Here is a 19,688-nt window from a genome sequence, read left to right as displayed (position 1 = left end):
TTAATTAAATGTAGCGCCGTCAGGGGTTTTAGTGTTGGGACAGAGTCGGCGTATGTCGATAGAAGGTTTTTTTTAGCGTCACGCTGAATCCCGCGCACAGTAGGGTACAGGGGTAGGTAGAGGGGAACCTAGCGCTAAGACACTCCGTTCTCCATTTTCTGCCGAATTCTGGAGGCATTGCGAGTTAAGTGGCGGAGCTCAACGCCGCGCTTTGCCACAACACCAGAGCGGTGACAATGGAAATATTAAATATTTCATTTAATGAGTGGGAAGTGGAATCGAACCCACAATCTGTCGCATTTACAGTCACACGTTTGTGCCCCTGCGCCACGACTGGCCCGAGCTGACTCTCCTACGAGCATATGTTCCTAGCCTCGAACATGCATGCTATGGAGAGCAGTGGTGGTGTTGGGCCTCTACTATGATTGGACTACGACTAGTCGATAACCGAACTATTACAGATGACCGTACTTTAGCAACACTGAGCGGAGAGAGTTGGACTGTGGGGGGTGTGGGGGGTATGGGGGCGGAGCTTGTGAAGATTTATGATTGCAGCATTGAAGTGACGTGACGATACATTCTCATATAATTGCTATAGAAAAATCACCCTTACAGTTAGATGATATGGTTTAAAATACACTAATTCATAAACACTTTGCAAGTCAACCAAATTAATCTCAATCAATAAATCGAATTAGCTGCGGTTGAAAGTTTTACGTTTAATTTTAATTTTGTTGAGAAATGTTTTAGACCTCTTTCATATTATGACTAGCGCACGCGTGCGGCTTCGCCTGCTTATTTACACCCTCGGGGCTGAAGTCTAATAAGCCATGAAAGAAGTGTCCAATGCAATATTTTGAAGAGTCTAAATTACAAATTAAGGCAGTCGTCTCACTTGAGGAAGTGAAATATTAAGTTACGTTTATATTTCCATTTATTCGCCTTGATGTCGAGGCTAAGCGCGGCGTTGAGATCTGCCCCTCAACACGCAATGCCCCCAGAATTAGGCAGAGAGTGGGGAACGGAGTGTCTTAATACTAGGTTCCCTCTGCCTGCCCCTGTACCCTGCTGTGTGCGGGATACAGCCTGAGGCTGATTTAATTTCTTTTTTCTGAATTACAAATGTTATAAAAATTGGTGGCGATTTAAAAAAAATTCCATTCAAACTTTCAGCCCCTTATTTGCACCCTTAGGGGGTAAATTCTAAAAAATCATGAAACACGTGTTCAATTAAATATTTATAAGAGTCTGAATTTCAAATTTTATAAAAATCGATTGATACCTCCGCGCGATCTCGAGATAAATGGTATCGACAGGCGGACAGGCGGACAGGCGGACAGGCGAACAGGCAGGTAACAAAGTGATCTTACTAAGATTCCGTTTTCCTTTTAAAGGTACGGAACGGTATTTCCGTATCACAGTGTTATAGAAGTTTCTTAAATTCTGTAACGTCTGTAATTATTAATCAACACACGACATTAAAATACATCTATTATTCGTTAATTATTATAATCCCACCAAAATAAGAGGAAGGGTAAATATCTGTCCGGCGACAGATAGCGCCCCCTTGCTCCCTTCGTAATTTGCATGTCAATATGTTTGTCTGCCCCTATCTCCGGACCGCAGTGTTGACTTTGTCCCTTGTTGCTAGCAAACTGTGTTTTTATAAGGTAGGCAGAGAGACCTAATTGATGAAAATATAAGAATTCGCAGACATACATTTAATTTTATATATAAAATTAAATATACGTCTGCGATTTCTGCATAATATTTTTATAAGTAAATATAATTATTTACATTTAATTTCTTTTTGTCTGCGGGTACTCTCTGGAACTGCTGAAGAATTTTATTGTTTTTATGGGACTTTCATTGGAAGATAGACAAACTGTGGAACAACATATAGACTACAATTTTCTCGGAAATTCCCGCGAGACCGGGATGTACCTACACAGGAAAACCCGCATTTACAGCCCACTATTATCTACTACTCACATTTATATAGGTATTATTTTCTTCTTCTTTGCGAGCAGAAGCACATACAATTTCATAAAGGTTATACACAAAATAAATTATAATTTAATACAATTCAGAAATATTTGCTCCGTGCTCTGGTGTCAAGGCACGCCTATCCCGCTACCCCGCTATCCCGCTACCCCGCCACCCCGCTACCCCGCTACGTGCGAGATACAACGTGAAGCTATCAAGTATCAGTAAGTATCTATACAATTACACGTACCTCATATTTGAAGTGCACAGTGGAGCACTGCAGGAGCGTGCCCATCAGCTTGTGAGGGTTCCAGGTCACGGAGTCAGCTCTGTTACAGATAAAATATCTATATTACTAAGTAAAATTAAATAATGCATTTTTTTCTTATTTTAAGGTCAACGTGGCGTAGTAGGATACCTCCAGACTGTAATTAGGATTTTCGTGGATTCGATTCCCACTCGAGACTTCTCAAAGATTTAGTAGATAAGTTTGACCGGTGCAGCGATGAATATGAGCAGGCCCTTATTAGGATAACTACCTTGGAGCAGGAGCTGCGAGAGGCTCACACACTCATTACTAAGTTACAGGAGGATGCTCAGAATGCTACCGTGTTACATAATATTAGCTTGTATAATGAGTTAGTTGAGAGTGCCCCGCAGTTGGTTTCTCCTGTGTTGGACAGACATAGTCACTCAATTATTGATCTCACCAAGAATGACACATCGTTATTCAATCTTAAAAAAGGATCAAGTCTGCCTCACTGCAGTAGAAGCAAACTAAAAAAATACATAAAAATCAATAAGTTTATTGTCAAAACTAAAAAATTAATAAAACAACATAGTTATATGTCCAAGTGTGCAAAATTAAGTAAGGAGAAATTGGAACTATATGATGATTTAGAAATGTGCACAAAAAAACTAGATAAGTGTAGGTTAAATTATGAAGCTGATACACAAGCACTACAAAGTGAAATTAATTATTTAAAAGACTCCCTTGATATACTTAATAAAAAGTATGTCAATTCATTGAACGAAATACAAGAGTATTCCAAGGCGATGGACAATCTTATTACACTGTCCACAAATAACACTGAACGTTTTGATTCTTTAATCAACAATCACTCTTGTGATTGTGCCCGTTCATCACAGCAATCACCTGCAAGTACTCCGGTGTGTGTCCCCTTGACCAACCCCTTGTGTGACAGCCTTCATAATAATAGTAGTAGTAGGTTCAGGTCACAGCAGTCATTTCGTGCATCAATTCATGAACCTAGTTCATTAGTTAATGCACAAAACATAGTTTTATTTAGTGATGATATTGGAAGGAATATGGGTTCAATTTTGAATTCTTGTTTACCGGGACAGTCAGCTGTTAGTTTTTGTTATCCGTCAGCATCCTTTGAAGTTCTCATGCAGAGAAGTTTAAGTTATAAATTTAATAAGTGTGACAAACTTGTTATATTATCAAGTAATTTTTACAAAAAACAATAATAAATAAATTTAAACAAAAAACAGTTAAATGAGTATTGTAAGTCATTATTAAACTTAGATATAAGTAAAATAATTTTGTTTACATTTCCTTATTGTAAAAATCAGCCAGAAGCGGAAAATAATTACAGATATAAGCTAAACTCTACTCTGCACACAATAAGCACATATAATGACAAATTTCATTTAATTGACACTAACAAAATAGTTAGTAAAACTTTATTTCTGACTCAAAGTAAATATTATTTTGGTCATAGGTTTAAGAGACAGATAGCTTCTGTGCTATCCTATTATTTTGACTTATCAGCCAAGAACTTGGCTACTACTTCAACTGCTTCTATTGAGCAGACTGACATTCCAATTTATTCTGACATTATGTCTAATAATTTACACTCTGTTGACATTTCTCAACATTTAAATTAATTTCTCAGACAACAGAGGTAGAAACCTCTAGCTCTAATTTATTATTAAATTCCAAAAATTCCAAAAATTTGATCCAGCCAGCTTTACAATTAAATTACAATAATAACGCACATTGCACATCACAATATCCATGCAAAAATAATAAAAAAAATGTTAAGTCTATTAGATTAGTTCATCAGAACATCTGTTGCTTGACGGGGGGCAAGCAGCTAGAGCTGGAATTATTCATGAACTCGGAGGAAATTAGTATTTTGTGTATTACTGAACATTGGTTAAAGGTGAACCAGCTCATGTTTAATTTCAGAAACCACCGGGTAGGAAGCTCATTCTGCAGAATCAACACAATACACGGGGGGTCGCTTATAATATTAAACAAGAACCTTAAGTTCAAAGAACGGAAAGATATTGTGTCCCTTTCTGTAGAATGTTCTATCGAATTAGCGTGTGTTCAATTAGAGCAATTCATTGTTATATGTGTATACAGACCTCCCTCCGCCAATTTAGAATTATTTTTAGAAGTAATGGATGAGGCCTTAAGCAAACTTACCAAGTCGGGTAAGCCTTTGTTAGTGTGTGGGGACTTTAATGTTAATATTTTGGAAAGTTTAAATCCCACCATTAATTTATTAAGTCTTTTTAAGTCACACAATTTACTTAATTTATTTATGGAGCCAACCAGAATAACTCCTACGACTAGTACTTGTATAGATAACATATTGACTGACATTATTCCATGCTACAAAAGCATTATTAATAAATTGGATTCTGACCACTCTGGTCAGCTAGTAGAATTCTATAGTAAGAAAAAACAGGTGGCTAAGAAAAGAATTGCTTTTGTACCTGTCACAGCTAGTCGTTTGGAACGTATGAGAGTTAGTTTACTAACTAATTTACTAGTTTTAGATATAACTTTACCTCCCAATTCTTTGTACAATTATTTTTTTTACTCTTTTATTAATAAATTTCATTCAATATTTACTCCCAAAGAGATTACAATTACTGATAGACCTATCTTTGGAGACTGGGCCACAGCAGGTATTTATAAGAGTAGGGAGACACTGTATATGTTATATTATGAGAAACAGTTTAATAGTGGTGAAGAGTTTAAAGAGTACTTAAAATCTTACTCTAAAATTTTCAAAAGAGTTTGCAAAATTGCTAAATCTTTATTTATTAAAACAAAAATCAGAAATAGTAATAATAAAATTGAAGCCACTTGGAAGGTTGTTAATGCCGAGACTGGGAGAACTAGGGTGAAAGATTCTAATTTTAAACTTAGTATTGACGGTCACATTGTTGATTCCGATTTGGAAGTGGCCATTGCATTTGAAAAGTTTTTCTCTACTTTCCCAGTCAGTCTAACAAACGATTTAGGTTCTTCCACCACTATTGCAGAATCGTTAATTAAAGACAATGTTCCCGAATTTTATAATGGTTTCGTTTTCCGTCATGTAAATTATTCAGACATTAGTGTAGCTTTCAAATCAATTAGTATGAAAAAGACAGCCGACTTGTGGGGTGTCTCAGTTAATATCATAAATTCTTTAATTGATATTTTGATTCCTGATTTAGTTACAATTTTTAATAGATGTATTGATTGTGGAGTGTTTCCTGATTTGATGAAATATAGTAAAATAACTCCATTGTTTAAATCAGGTAGTACGCAAGACCCCACAAATTTCAGACCGATTTCAGTACTACCTACGTTTAGTAAAATTTTTGAAAAGCTGATACTCAGTCAGCTTCTTACTTATTTTAATAAAAATAAATTTATTTATTTATTTATTTATTTATATTTTAGGGAAACACACAGAATACAAAATACACAAACATTACAAATATAAAAGATGACACACAATCCAATTAAGTTTCCACATACAATTTATAGATACAAACAATGAACACAAGATAAAATATACTACAAAATTACATTAAGAAAAAAAAAATAATTCAATTTATTAATTCAATACATACACACGCACACACACATATATATATATATATATATATATATATATATATATATATATATATATATATATATATATATTCATTATTATTTTATTATTATTATATTATTATTATTATATCAAATTAAATGAAATAATCCAATTTGCCCTATACAAAATGAAATATACATAATTTATATAAATTAATCACAAGTACAGCAATTTATTAGAATTCTTTTTAAAACATTGACATCATTAATTTTGAAAATATCAATATTGGCAAACAATTTATCATAGCTGGTGCAGGCTCTATTGACAAAGATATTTTGTGCATGCTGGCTTCTAGTAACGGATGTATTAAATAGTAATGGATTACGCACAGATCTTCGCGGGCATCTGAAATTAATGCAGCTCAAAAGAAACGGGGAGTTCATTTGATTTTTAATTATCTTAAATAATAAAAGTTGGTCCCTAATTAATCTTCTATTGGCGAGTGATAATATCTTAAAACAATTGTTAGCCTCATTTAAGGTTTGTTTTTTAAAAAGTACAAATTTAATGAATTTATTTTGAACAGATTCTAACCGGTTAATATATGTTTTATAGTGTGGGTTCCAAACAGTAGAACCGTATTCAAGAATAGGTCTAACAAAAGAATTGTACAAAAGTATCAGAGTGCTTGTTTTTTTGAAATCTTTGGAAATTCTAAAGATAAAGCCAAGCATGCGATATGCTTTAGCTATCGTTCTGTTGATATGTAAATTAAAGTTAAGTTTATTATCTAGATGTATACCCAGGTCCCTAACCTCAGACACTCGAATTAGCTGAGTACCGTCAAGACGATAGTCAAATGCAAAAGGATAGCGTTTACGAGTGAACGAGATGACATTACATTTATTAATATTTAAAAATAAAGAATTTTTCTTACAATATAAGCTTAGCATATTAAGATCTTCCTGTAAAAGTAAGCAATCAGATATAGACGAGATCCTTCTACAAATTTTCATATCGTCTGCGTATAGAAGAACAGATGAACATTTAACTATGTGGATGACATCATTTATGTATAAATTAAACAGTAGGGGACCAAGATGAGATCCCTGGGGAACACCTGAGGTAACAGGAACGAAAGACGAGCAATGACCCTTGACCGTAACTGCTTGACTACGATTTTGGAGATACGAACATAGCCACCTCAGCAGATCACCATGTATACCGACTTCCTTTAGTTTGTATATAAGGATAGAATGAGAAATTTTATCAAAGGCTTTGGAGAAGTCGGTATACACGACATCCACCTGTGAACTTTCATCCATAGATGAAGACACTCGATGCACCAGTTCACAGAGATTAGACTCCGTTGACTTTTGGGTAACAAACCCATGCTGTTGTTCTATTACAACAGTACGTAATAAAGGAAAAATGGAATCATATATAATCTTTTCGAACATTTTTGCTATGACACACAGCTTAGGGATTGGTCTGTAATTTTGTATATTATGTCTATCACCGGACTTGAACACTGGTACTACATAGGAGCGCTTCCAAATAGATGGCATCACACCAGTAAAAAACGATTTGTTAAATAGTAAGTAAATAGGATATGCTAAAGTTTTAGAACAAGATTTTAAGAATAAGGGAGGTAGACTATCAGGGCCACAGCCTTTATTAACATCGAGGTCTTTTAAGTACTTCTCAACTTTATTTTGTGTTATTATTACAGAATTAATACTTATGTTTGAACCTGTTGAGACAAAGTCATCAGCCACGCCGCAAGAAGAAGAAGGTTGATAGACTGAATTGAAATATTTGCTAAAAAGGTGACAAATATCTTCACCTCCAGCAGCAACAACATCATTATAGAACATGGTATCAGGGAAACAATTAGATGTTACCTTTGATTTAACAAATTTCCAAAAATATTTACTGTTTCTTTTAATTTGAATTTCAGCTTTATAAATGTAATTCTCATAACAAACGATTTGAGTATTCTTTTGTCTATTGCGTAATAAGCTGAAAGAATCATAATCCATGAGTCTATTGTATATTTTCCATTTTTTATGATATCTAAGTTTTTCTGCAATAATTTTCTTTAAGGAATTAGAATACCAAAACGGATAGCGATATCCACAGACGGTTTTATTGGGTATCATATTACAGATAATTTCATTTATGGTTCCATAAAATAGGTCTACTGCATTTGTAATGTCAGTCTCATCAAGCAAATCTAACCAATCCAACTCAGCTAAAACTTTATTAATTTCGATATAGTCTGCAATATGAAACATACGCACAGTACGAGAGGGAATAGAAATTTTACGAGATGTGTAATCGATCTTAGGAGAAATGCTTAAAGTAGGATGGTGTGTGTCTTCGGGTACCAAAGGATCGTTACACCTGGTTACCGAACATTCACAATTTCCAATCACTAGATCAAGGTATCTATTATTAATGTTGCATATAGTGTTATATTGTTCAAAATTATTAAAGTTAAGAAAATGGTAAATGGAGTCCACGAAAATGTCATTAGTAGCAAAATTTTGGAGATTCATTCTATTGTCAAAATACTTCCAATTAGCATTTGAGATGTTAAAATCTCCAACTATTAAAAAATAATCGTTAGGGTAGTACACGATATCCGAAGATACCAACTCATAAAATTCACACAGTGATTCATAATGGTATTTTCCATGAGGAAAATAACAACAATAAAGATGCAATAACCTCGACGAAGGAGATAAATGAAGCGAAACGGAGACTCTCACTACTTCAGCTACCGAATTTGATAATTTGACTGTTGACGATGAGTTAACATGTAGATGTGACCGAACTGCAATTAAGACACCTCCACCAAGTGTGTCTCCACGTGAAGCATAATCACGATCATTTCTGTAAATGGCATAGCGGGCATCGAAAAATTCGTAGTCCAATATGGAATCATTTAACCACGTTTCACTGAGGCAAACTATGTCACAGTCAATGTTTATAAGATTTCTATAAAATATATTAGTCTTAGATCGAAGCCCTCTGACATTTTGATATAAAATACTAAGATCATTAGCCATGTAGAATGATATAGATTAAATTACACACTAAACCATCATAAAAGATAAATATTAACCGTCTAACTTCATAACTGATTAAAAAGTTATAATTTTTTATAAACATTACATTAAAGAACAAGTTGTAATGTACCCATATTACAAACCAATACCAGATGTGCAATAAAAATGTATTAATTCTTTTTATAAAAGCCAAAGCTGCAAAAAATATCTCGTCTAAGTGAAAGCAGAACCAATAATAACTATTTTTCTTTAAAAAACGTATATGAAACAAAAATTCGAGTAAAAAGCCAAATTCAATAAATAAAAAATCAATACAATTAAAATTCAAGGCATACAACGTTATATAAAAATAAAATATTAAACAAATTGCGATGGCACTTAAGCAATTTTTTTTAAATCAATTGAATTAATAATATGTAAGACAGGACTAGTATCATTCCGACGCACCATGATGCTACAATTTTTTACCCACACATATTTATAAAACTTTTCTTTTGCAGTTTTTTTTACCATTTGAAGCAATAGTCTATTAGAGCTAGTCAGATGATCATTGAAGTAAATACTAGTATTATTATTAGACATAAACCCTATATCATGACACTTTAGTTTAAGTTTCCTGATCCGCGAGAGGAACTCATCTTTCTTCCAACGGCAGAGAAATTTTACAATTATAGGTTTATTCTTTTTAACACTTTTATCTTTAGCTGCAACTCTTGTTACGAAATCAATGTCCGTATTGATATTGAGATTAAAATCTGCTTTGTCAGCAATGCTCTGAATAATCGTGTTGAGAATTTCATTCTTTTTTTCGGGAATTCCATATATTTCGACGTTAGATCTCCGGGACCACTGTTCTCTGTTATTATTTTCAATTTCAACGGCATCCATTTTAGATTTAAAGGAATTTAAATCCGAGCATTGCGCAGAGAAGTGCTTAATTTCAGATTCACAGTTGTCAACTCTCTTATTTAATTCCTCAAATTTATTATTAACAAAATCCAAACTATCTTTAATACCAGATACCTCTTCACGAACACATCTTAGGTCGTTAAGTAAGGGAGCAATAGATGATTTAATTTCAGTTCTCAAAATAGAAATTTCCGACGTTATTATAAACCTCACTTGATCCAGGAAGGAAGTATCATCAGATTGACAGGACGAGTCCATTTCACAGGCTCCTCGACGTAAATTAATATTCTCACTACACTTTGACCTTGACATATGACCTCGGATAGGCGTGTTGTCATTGTTGATTTGCTTGGGCAAGGCGAGTTTGCAATGGGGGCAAATCCAGTTAATTACATCTTGTATTGCTGACTTTTTAGTACTTGCTGCATTTAAACAACTATAATGGAACATAAGTCCACATTTGCTGCATGAAATTCCATCTGCCGCACCTCCAGCCATAGATTTACAGCAAGCATACTTCATTTTGTTTTTTGATTATAAAAAGCAAAAGAGGAAAACCAAGCCGAGGCCAAGCAACGTTTATTTCGTTCGATAAAATAAAATTACTGCACACAGGTCAATTTGGTTTCACTCGTGGAAGGTCAACATCTGATGCTGGGGTCAAATTATTAGAGAGTGTATTCGCGGCTTGGGAGGAGTCACGTGATGCCTTTGGGGTGTTTTGTGACTTGTCCAAAGCATTTGATTGTGTGCAGCATAAAACTCTTATCAGGAAGCTACACCACTATGGTATAAGAGGCATTGCTTTGGATCTTCTCACTTCTTATTTAAGTGATAGGATTCAAAAGGTAAATGTCAACGGGAAACTATCACACGGGTCACCTGTAGCATTGGGGGTGCCACAAGGCTCTATTCTGGGTCCGTTTTTGTTCCTTTTGTACATTAATGACTTACCTCACCTTATGAGAGATATCTGTGAAATGGTGTTGTTTGCAGATGATACATCTTTAGTTTTTAAGGTTAATAGACGGCAATTGGAAATTGACGATGTAAACAATGCTCTTTCTAGGATATTACACTGGTTTAGTGCCAATAACTTGCTTTTAAATAGTAGTAAAACTAAATGTATCAGGTTCTTTACTAAGAATGTTCAACAAGTAGAAACCAGGGTTTTGATGAACAATAAGGAACTTAAAGTAGTTCATGAAACTGTTTTCTTAGGTATAACATTAGATGCTAAGTTACAATGGGGTCCGCATATAGAAACTTTATCTGGTAGACTTAGTTCGGCAGCGTATGCTGTCCGCAAGATTCGTCAACTGACCGATGTTGACACCGCGCGTTTAGTATACTTCAGCTATTTTCATAGCATTATGTCTTACGGCCTATTACTTTGGGGCAGTGCCGCTGACATAGATACCATTTTTGTGCTCCAAAAACGGGCTGTCCGAGCAGTCTATAAAATGGGTCCACGGGAGTCACTAAGGAATAAATTCAAAGACTTTAACATCCTCACACTACACTCCCAATATATTTACGACAACTTAGTATATGTGCATAAGAATATTAATAAATTTAATAAAAACAGTGACCTCCATCAATATAATTTAAGAAATAGAAATAAGCTTGCTGTGCCCTTCTCTAGGCTCCATAAAGTGTCTCACTCATTCGTAGGTCAAAGTATACACTTTTATAACAAACTTCCAAACGACGTGGTTAATTTATCACTGAACAAATTTAAAAAAGTGGTAAAGCACAGGCTCTGCCAAAAAGCATATTACTCTGTTAAAGATTATGTTCGCGATAAAGATGTTTGGAAATGAGTTGCTCTATTTCTAAGTTAAAATTGTTAATTGTGATTTATAACAAATGTTGGTATTTAAAAAGAGTGGCCATGAGTTTCTTTGCCTGTATCTTCTCATGAGCTCAACCATTTGAACGGGCTTTTTTCAAGTCAAAATTGCACATTTTTTTTTGGTTATTTTGTTTTGCATTTTTTTATCTTTTATGACATGTCTTTTCCGCTATGAATTTAAATCTAACCAGAGCAGGAAAAGGAAAATAATTTAGTCCAGAATTTAATCATCAATTCCCGGACTAAAGAACTTTATACAAAAAATATTTAGCATCTATATATAATATTTATATATAGGTTTTATATATTGACACAGTTGCGTCCGAACACGCTTTTAAGCTAATCCCGGATTACATTTAGAAGAGAAGCTGCCTCCCGACGCGCCACACCGACGTCAATCATTGTGCATGTGATGGTTATAGATTCGATTCCCCCTCATGGAAATATTTATATTCAGAAATAGGTATTGTCGGTTCCGTTATCTGGTTAAGCAAAGCACAATTGTACCTAGAATTCAATGTCAACTTAATACGGAAAAGTACCATTATAAAATATCTTTCTACAGATATGATGATGATGGCTAAATGTCCTAAGACACTCCCATATAGACACTCCCATATAGACACTCCCATATAGACACTAACACGCCGGTCACGAGTCATAGGAATATCCATCACAAGCTCTAAATTATTAACAACTAGACAAAAACTATCATTTTTACTCAATATGCAATGTTTAGAAAATTTGGCGGAAAAGTTGAAAACGGAGTGTCTTAACGCTTCTTTCTCTTTCCTGCTATCTGCGGGAAAGAGCGTGAAGCTAAAATAAAGAAAAATACATTCGGCTAGTACGGTGTGAGTCGTTCATTTCACGTGATAAATGGGAGAGTGCATTGTTTTTTACCCTCGGGGCCTCGGGGGTATTTAATTGATTGGTCCCGCGAGGGTGCGCGCGGAGATTTTAAATGCTCATACAAAAATGCAGGATTTTTAAGATGGATTGCTATAAGAATAGTGTGTGATGTTTCTTACAAACAAACGCTGTATGCCGTATATGCTGTATGCAGGATTAAACTGCTTGTTGAGTGGCGGAACACAATGATTACTCTTTGTTTTGTTGCTATCGACCTCACAACCGTAGCGTTAACAGTCACACGCTCGTGCCCGGCGCCCGGCGCCGCGGGCATTATTATAGCAAATCGTTAAGCTAAATTTAAGCTCAATCTTAGGAAAGTTCGTTCAATACAAAATAACGATACATTTAGTTCAGAACTCACGTCTGACGTACGGACAGACGCGTCTGGCGTCGGCTAATCCGAGATGTAGGGTTGCCACTTACATAAATATTTTAGTTACTTGAAAATTTATAAGTTTTTTTTTCGTATTAGGATATTTTAAATATTATGAATGGAAAAACATCTTATATCGATATAATACACTGGAATAAATTATCCCACGTTTTCACGTTCTGGTAACAAGACAAAATGTAGCGTGAGCGGAAAGTAGGAAACGTTCCCTCTATTTGTGCTGCAAAGATATTAGCTTTATGGTTATAAAGATAAAAAAGACATTTCGGGATATCAACACCGTGTCTGTCAGTCTTTCTCCACAAATTCCTTAACCGACCTACGTTAATAGCACCCTACACTGAAGTAACGCTCGAGTTCCCGCGCGCGCCGCATTACGCGTTACGGCGGTATTTAACGCCGATGATTGATGGACGCTAATGCGCGCGAATTAACGACTGTGGAACCGTGAACTCTTAGCGCCCTCATGTATGAACTGTGGGTTCGATTCCCGGAGTATTTTATGTATATTATGAGGAAATGTGAGCTCCCTTACAACATTTTTAGTTATCGATTTTTGACAATATGACCACCGGTTTTCGTGGAGGCAACACGTTTAGTGTCTAGAAGGCCACATAGGAGCAGCATACATAAATAGATAGACTAATAAATATATAACCCTCATTTGCATCGCACACTTGTATAACAACTATTACATATTCTTTTCTTTTGATCTTTTCAACAAACAAAATTTTTACTTAACTTTTTAACAAATTATTGACCTGTAAAGTAATAATGCTGAACCTGTCCCAAAAACTAAAAAAACGTCTTTCTTTAGAGCACAAAATGAACACTTTTAAAAGTGCCGATTTTTTTGTTAAATCAAATCAAAATTGCATATTTGATTCCCTGAAGCGGTAAGACTCACCTCTCAATCCCGGTGAGTCGCGGGTGTCGGTACTTCTTGGAGAACAGCAGGCCGCCGCCCCACGCCGCCTGCAGTGATCACTGATTATTACACTAATTAAGATACATATACAGTTTGTTCTAATGCTAGAACCGTAGTGCTGTATATTAGAGTATGAGTGTGCGCGTGTGTACCTTGGTACTCATACCATCACGCTCACGTGATGCAGGTGAAGCTAAAAAATAAATGAACATTTATCAAACGTGTAACTCACATCAACATGCATCCACATGTCGTATTTCTGGCAGATGTCAGCGATCTCCACGAGCGGGTCGAAGGCACCCAGCACTGTCGTTCCGGATGTGGCGTTCACGAAGAAAGGTACCTATGATATAAAGTTTTAAAAATTTCGTTTATATATCCTTTAATTCTAATATTTTGACGAACAAAAAAATATATTAAACTTATTAATGAATTAATTTTTAAAGAGTTTATGCTCAAAAAATATTACAACAAAGTGCATAAAATGAAACGAAACGATGAAACTTCATTAACAGAAAAAATGTACCATTATAAATAAAAATGATATATTCTTTCCATTATCTTTAGTCTCCCAAATAAAAAAAAAAAACATTCTTCAACTAAATCCACTTAGGTTTACATGGGCTCTCCTTCCCCTCAACCTGGTCTCCCCGGTCTACTCGGTCTACTCACGTTGCCCCTGTCCTTGTGGTACCGCACGAGCCGCTCCAGCTCGGCCGGTATCATGCGCCCGCGGTGGTCTGAAGGCACGCACACGCAGTAGTCGGTGCCGAGCCCGCACACGGACGCGCACGACTTCACTGAGTAGTGGCACTGTGCAGGGAAACAAATATTTACTGCTATGTACAACGTTGTACCCTCAAATCGCTAATACTAGCATAGTAAATAAGCTCTTTTACCTGATCGGATGTGAACATGACGAGGTGTCCAGGAATGCTGCTGAGGCCTTTCTCTTTGTATTGCGGGAACTTGTGGTGACGAGCAGCCAGAAATGCGTACAAGTTCGATACGGAACCACCTGTTAGAGAAAATTTATTAAAAATGATTAAACTTGTATTAAAATACATGCATACTATATGAAAAAGTTGTTCATATTAAGAATGGTCAGTTTGTACGTTTCAACCCCCGTCTGTCTATCATTTACTACGATGTTAGTCACCATATTGTCTAATTTGTAAACTCGTATGTTATCAAAAATGGGGACAGATTTTTAAAAAATATAATTATGTAGTAGCATGCCCCTTTCCACTTGCGAGTAAATATAAGAACAAGAAAATTAGTAATTTTACATTTTAATAAACAAGTTCAACACTTATTATGCTTCAAATTCCGAAAAAATATGTACCTGGAGCTAAAATAGAGTCACCGCTCTTCCACCCAATCATATCCCTCATCTTTTCCAAAACGACGTTCTCCATCAGTATGAACACTGGCGCGATCTCGTACGTGAACATGTTGGTGTTAGCGGCGGCAGTCAGCCATTCGCCAGCCAGGGAGATGATGTCCAGCCCGCAGGACAGCTGGTTGAAGAAGTGGGGGTGTCCTTGGGAAAAATATGGAGAAGTACAGTGTTTTGTAAGAGGTAGGCAATAGTGGCGCAGCGTGTTGGCATAGTGACAGAGTACAATGTAAAGCTAGTGATACGTGAATATAAAATGAAATAAGTATCATAACAAAAGGAAAACTACACAAAACGTCATGATGTAACAAACTGAATAAGGAAGCCGCCATCAAAGCCTGGCCGGAAGCAATACCACGCGCCATTACGCGACCCGATTGATATCTGTGGCACTGTAAACATCGCTTACAAAGTCAGAATTGTAAGATACGAGGTATAATGTAGTAATGGCTACTTTTTAAGGGTGTCTAGATATTATGAGAATAAAGAGGATGTATATATTCTCCACAGTATTTTATAGGTCTTATCTGTTTTTTATTATGAGGGTTGGCATATAACAAAGGGCGGTTTATCCGAAAATATGTTCAATATCTCGCTAGTAGAGCTGTATTGATTCAAATCAAATTGAAAAATGCGAGATTTATACTCTCATAAATGTATGTTTATACCATCATGTTACTTGTGGGACACAGATTCCAATCCACGATACATACTGTATCATTAGTTCATTACGGAACCAAATGTAAACAATTATTCATTTAAAGCTATCCACAAGTCGACTCGGGCCTCAGTTGTAATAAACAGCCCCATGAGAGAAATGAAGTAGCGTTGTATTGTTTTTTATTAGGAGACGAAGAGAAGACAGTGTAGCGTCACTGTCAAATTAGTCTTCATAATAAAAGATTTGTAGGAATAAAATTGGAACTATTAAGTTTCTGGCCAGCTCTTCTTAGCAGAAGAGAGAGGGCCTTCTGAACCGTAGTAGTAGTAGCTATTCTGCAAGTCTCACATTACTGACATTTTTATGTAACTTGACGGTTCAAAACTGTCTGTAATACTCTAAGTTAATATTTAAAAATAAGAATAAGGCCCTTAAGGGCTATCTTACGTTTTTTTTCAAATTCAAATATTTTAATTCAAAATAAAAAGTTACAACCTTTATTTTTTAAAAATAATTTACCACCAGTTAACAACAGTTAGTGCCTCAGACCTGAGAAGAACCGGCGCAAGAAACTCAGCGGGACTTATTTTTATTTTATTTTAAACAAATACATATTTAATTATTTGTGACAATGATACCTTTGGAACAGACGGGAGCGAGCATTTCATTCCCAGGGCGTGTTATCATTTATAAAATCATTAATTTAGTAATAACCTTTAACATACAAACGTCTTTTCACATTTGTTTTAAATCGTGATATAGATAATTCTCTGACGTTCTTTGGGATCCTATTGTAAAAGCGTACACATTGTCCCATAAATTAATTATGGATTCGATGCAATCGAGTCACAGGTGCAATTTTGGTAAAATCATTAATGTTTTTCTTAACATACATAACATTTTCAAAAATATATTGAGATGCAACTGTCAATATATTGATTTCTTTAAACTTGTGCCTTAAGGAGTCTTTAGGGCCTAAGTTATAGATTACACAAATAGCTCGCTTCTGCAGGACAAATATTGGTTGAATACCGGCTGCATTACCCCAAAGTAAAATCCCATAGGACATAGTACTGTGGAAGTAGCTGAAGTAAGCAAGTCGAGCCGTTTCCACGTCAGTTAATGATCTAATTTTTTGACCGCGAAAGCTGCTGAGCTAAGTATCCAATCCATCAACATGGAGTCCATACCGTAGAATGGACAGGATCTACGGGTTCACCATTCAAGAGTACATCGGATTTAACAATTTTCGAGTTAGGTGTTCTCAAATTCTTTAATTTTCTTGCTCTGGTTAGAATTTTTAACTTGGTGTTAAGTTTCGCCACAGAAAATGGGTCGGAAATCGAGGAATGGAGTAATATCAAGTTTTTTCTGTTTACCCTAGTATTATTAACCTATAAACCTGTAAACTAAATATTTAATAAACCTTTTTTGAATGCATTCGAGTCTATCTATATAATTCCTGTAAGCAGGAGACCTCACTTAGCAACAGTATTAAAGCTTACTACGAATTAAACTATTGTAAAGGCCTAAAAATGAAGCCGAGTAACTTGAAGGAATCTTTGACAACAGTGTTAACGTGCTCTTCAAATCGCAATTTACTATCAAATATAAGGGTAGGTAGTCTGTTACATTAAGATTTTTACTTGAGATATGGTAATAATAGGTTTTTTTACCTTGAAAATCTTATGAACCTAGATACGAGATACAGTGCAAAACTAAAAGTAAATAAAGGCGTAATCTAAAAACAAACCAAAACTACCCTCAAAAATCAACACCGACGTGCCAGAGGGAAGCAAAAGAAAAAATAATATAAATTCATCGGAATCCGATACAATCCCCTCGCAGTAACCAGATGGGGTCGCTATTAATTCCCGAGTCAGGTGGAGTAATGCCAAATTAATCTACATTTTAGAATGAGGGGCGGAGTGCGGAGTGATTGTGTACTTTGTGTGATTTTAGTAGGCTTATTTCCTTATATGCGGGATACTTCGTGACGCGCGACTAGAGTATGATAAAACAGCACAGACCATCCGAGACCCACGTTATATGAGCATGTTGGGAAAAAACGCCCCTTTACAGTCCTTATCTTCAGCGGCGAGAGTCCCGCGGGACGCGGCTGTCAGAAACACTTTGCAGATAAACTTGGTGTCATACACTTCATTTCCTATATTTCATTTTAGGATATTCTTTTATCATTTTTTATGTTTTCTTTAGTAAGACTTTATGGGAGATAATGTTTTATTTAACTACCTTCTTGCCTCAGATTATTTCAGCTCGGTGGCGTTGAGTTTCGACACTACAAAAATAATATAAATTTAAATTTCAAATATAATAAAAATAATATTATTTTCTAAGGCTCAAATCCATTGGCTTAGACAAAAGAGAACGAAATTTAATCAGTTATTTCTTAGAGACGTGAATGAATTAAGGAAAACTTAAGAAAGTACCTTTTATATAAAGATTAGCCCTTCACAATTTATAATAAAAATGAAATTAACATACACTTAAAAAGAGTAAACACACGCTCGCTGGGGGAGCCCACACACGTTGCGGGGGTCACGTGCGCTGTCACAGTGACAGCAATCAGCCGCCATTGTGGCGCGTTGCGGTTTTGTTTTACAATGGCGTCGGCCACGTCTGTTGTTCCAAATATATTGTTCTTCAAGTCATTTAAGTTTGAATTAACATTTGTTTTGAGAATTTTTTAAAAGTTATTTCATTAAATGTATTTTTGGGCAGTTTAGACGCACGCACGCTATTTGAACTGGAGGTTACAAATTTAAAACATTTTCATTCATTCAAAAGTTTAGGTATGTTTAAAACATTATTATTTCTGCTGAAACATAAGAACGAAGCAACTGACCCAGACAATAATAACAACATATATTAAAATTATTTTTGGAAATTTTAAAGTTTTATTCGATATTAAGGAAAGTAACCGACTTTTTTATACATTTAGAATTGGAAGTTGTTTGATTTTAATCAACGCCTTTTGAATATTAACACCATGTCCTAATTCTCAATATGAATATTTTTATTAAGAGATAATAGAATAGAAGATCACGCAACACTTGATTGAATTAGCGGGTCCCCAAACCCACGTAATGAACGTACTATTGAGTCCCAACAATTGTATTATATTTGCTTAAACCTATATAGGTAGTATATCTTTCTATATTCCCCACTAGATATTTACTAAATTTGATTATTTATTATAACTTTTTTTCATGTAGGGGTACAAAAAATGGCAGCTTCAGAGTTTGTGTCATACCCATTTATCATTATACTCGTAGCAGGGCAGGGCATTCGTAGAGGGAACTTAGTATTAAAACACTCCGTTTTTATTTTCCGCTCCAACTTTCAGAGACATTGAGTATTGAATCACGGTATTGTCTAAATACCGCTTCGCTTCGTCTACCACAGTGAGGAATAAAAGTATTTAAATTTGATCACCCTGTCGAGTGGGAGTCGAACCCACAACCGTCGCGCTTACACTTAGACGCTGTTTCACTGTGCCTCCTCCTGGCGGCCTCCTGGCGGCCTCCTGGCGGCCTCCTGGCGGCCTCCTGGCGGCCTCCTCGATGCTCATAATGTTTAGTTATAAAAGGATCATAATAGACAATGATAACATATCCGCAAAGCCTATTATCTGACATAAAAACATTTGTTCAATTTTAACTCTCAGTTCGTGAGATTAGTGCGTTCAACCAAACTAT

General features: G+C 35.5%; 1 protein-coding gene across 4 annotated transcripts in view; it reads right to left on the bottom strand.

The window, feature by feature from the left end:
- Gad1 (glutamate decarboxylase) overlaps positions 1-19,688 on the bottom strand; it is a 48,476-nt gene that overhangs the window by 4,593 nt on the left and 24,195 nt on the right. For all 4 annotated transcript variants that reach the window (XM_085188852.1, XM_085188850.1, XM_085188851.1 and 1 more), the window contains 6 exons: positions 15,255-15,452; positions 14,809-14,927; positions 14,582-14,722; positions 14,142-14,252; positions 13,889-13,956; positions 2,237-2,315 (listed from right to left, as the gene is read on the bottom strand). In XM_085188852.1, the coding sequence (XP_085044978.1) occupies positions 2,237-2,315; positions 13,889-13,956; positions 14,142-14,252; positions 14,582-14,722; positions 14,809-14,927; positions 15,255-15,452 (716 nt within the window). The remainder of the gene's footprint in view (positions 1-2,236; positions 2,316-13,888; positions 13,957-14,141; positions 14,253-14,581; positions 14,723-14,808; positions 14,928-15,254; positions 15,453-19,688) is intronic.

This window comes from Heliconius melpomene, chromosome 7 (assembly GCF_056956725.1).
Source record: "Heliconius melpomene rosina isolate 202511_hmr_F chromosome 7, ASM5695672v1, whole genome shotgun sequence".
In the NCBI taxonomy this organism is placed as follows: Eukaryota; Metazoa; Arthropoda; class Insecta; order Lepidoptera; family Nymphalidae; genus Heliconius; species Heliconius melpomene.
This window is presented reverse-complemented; position numbering and strand designations above follow the sequence as displayed.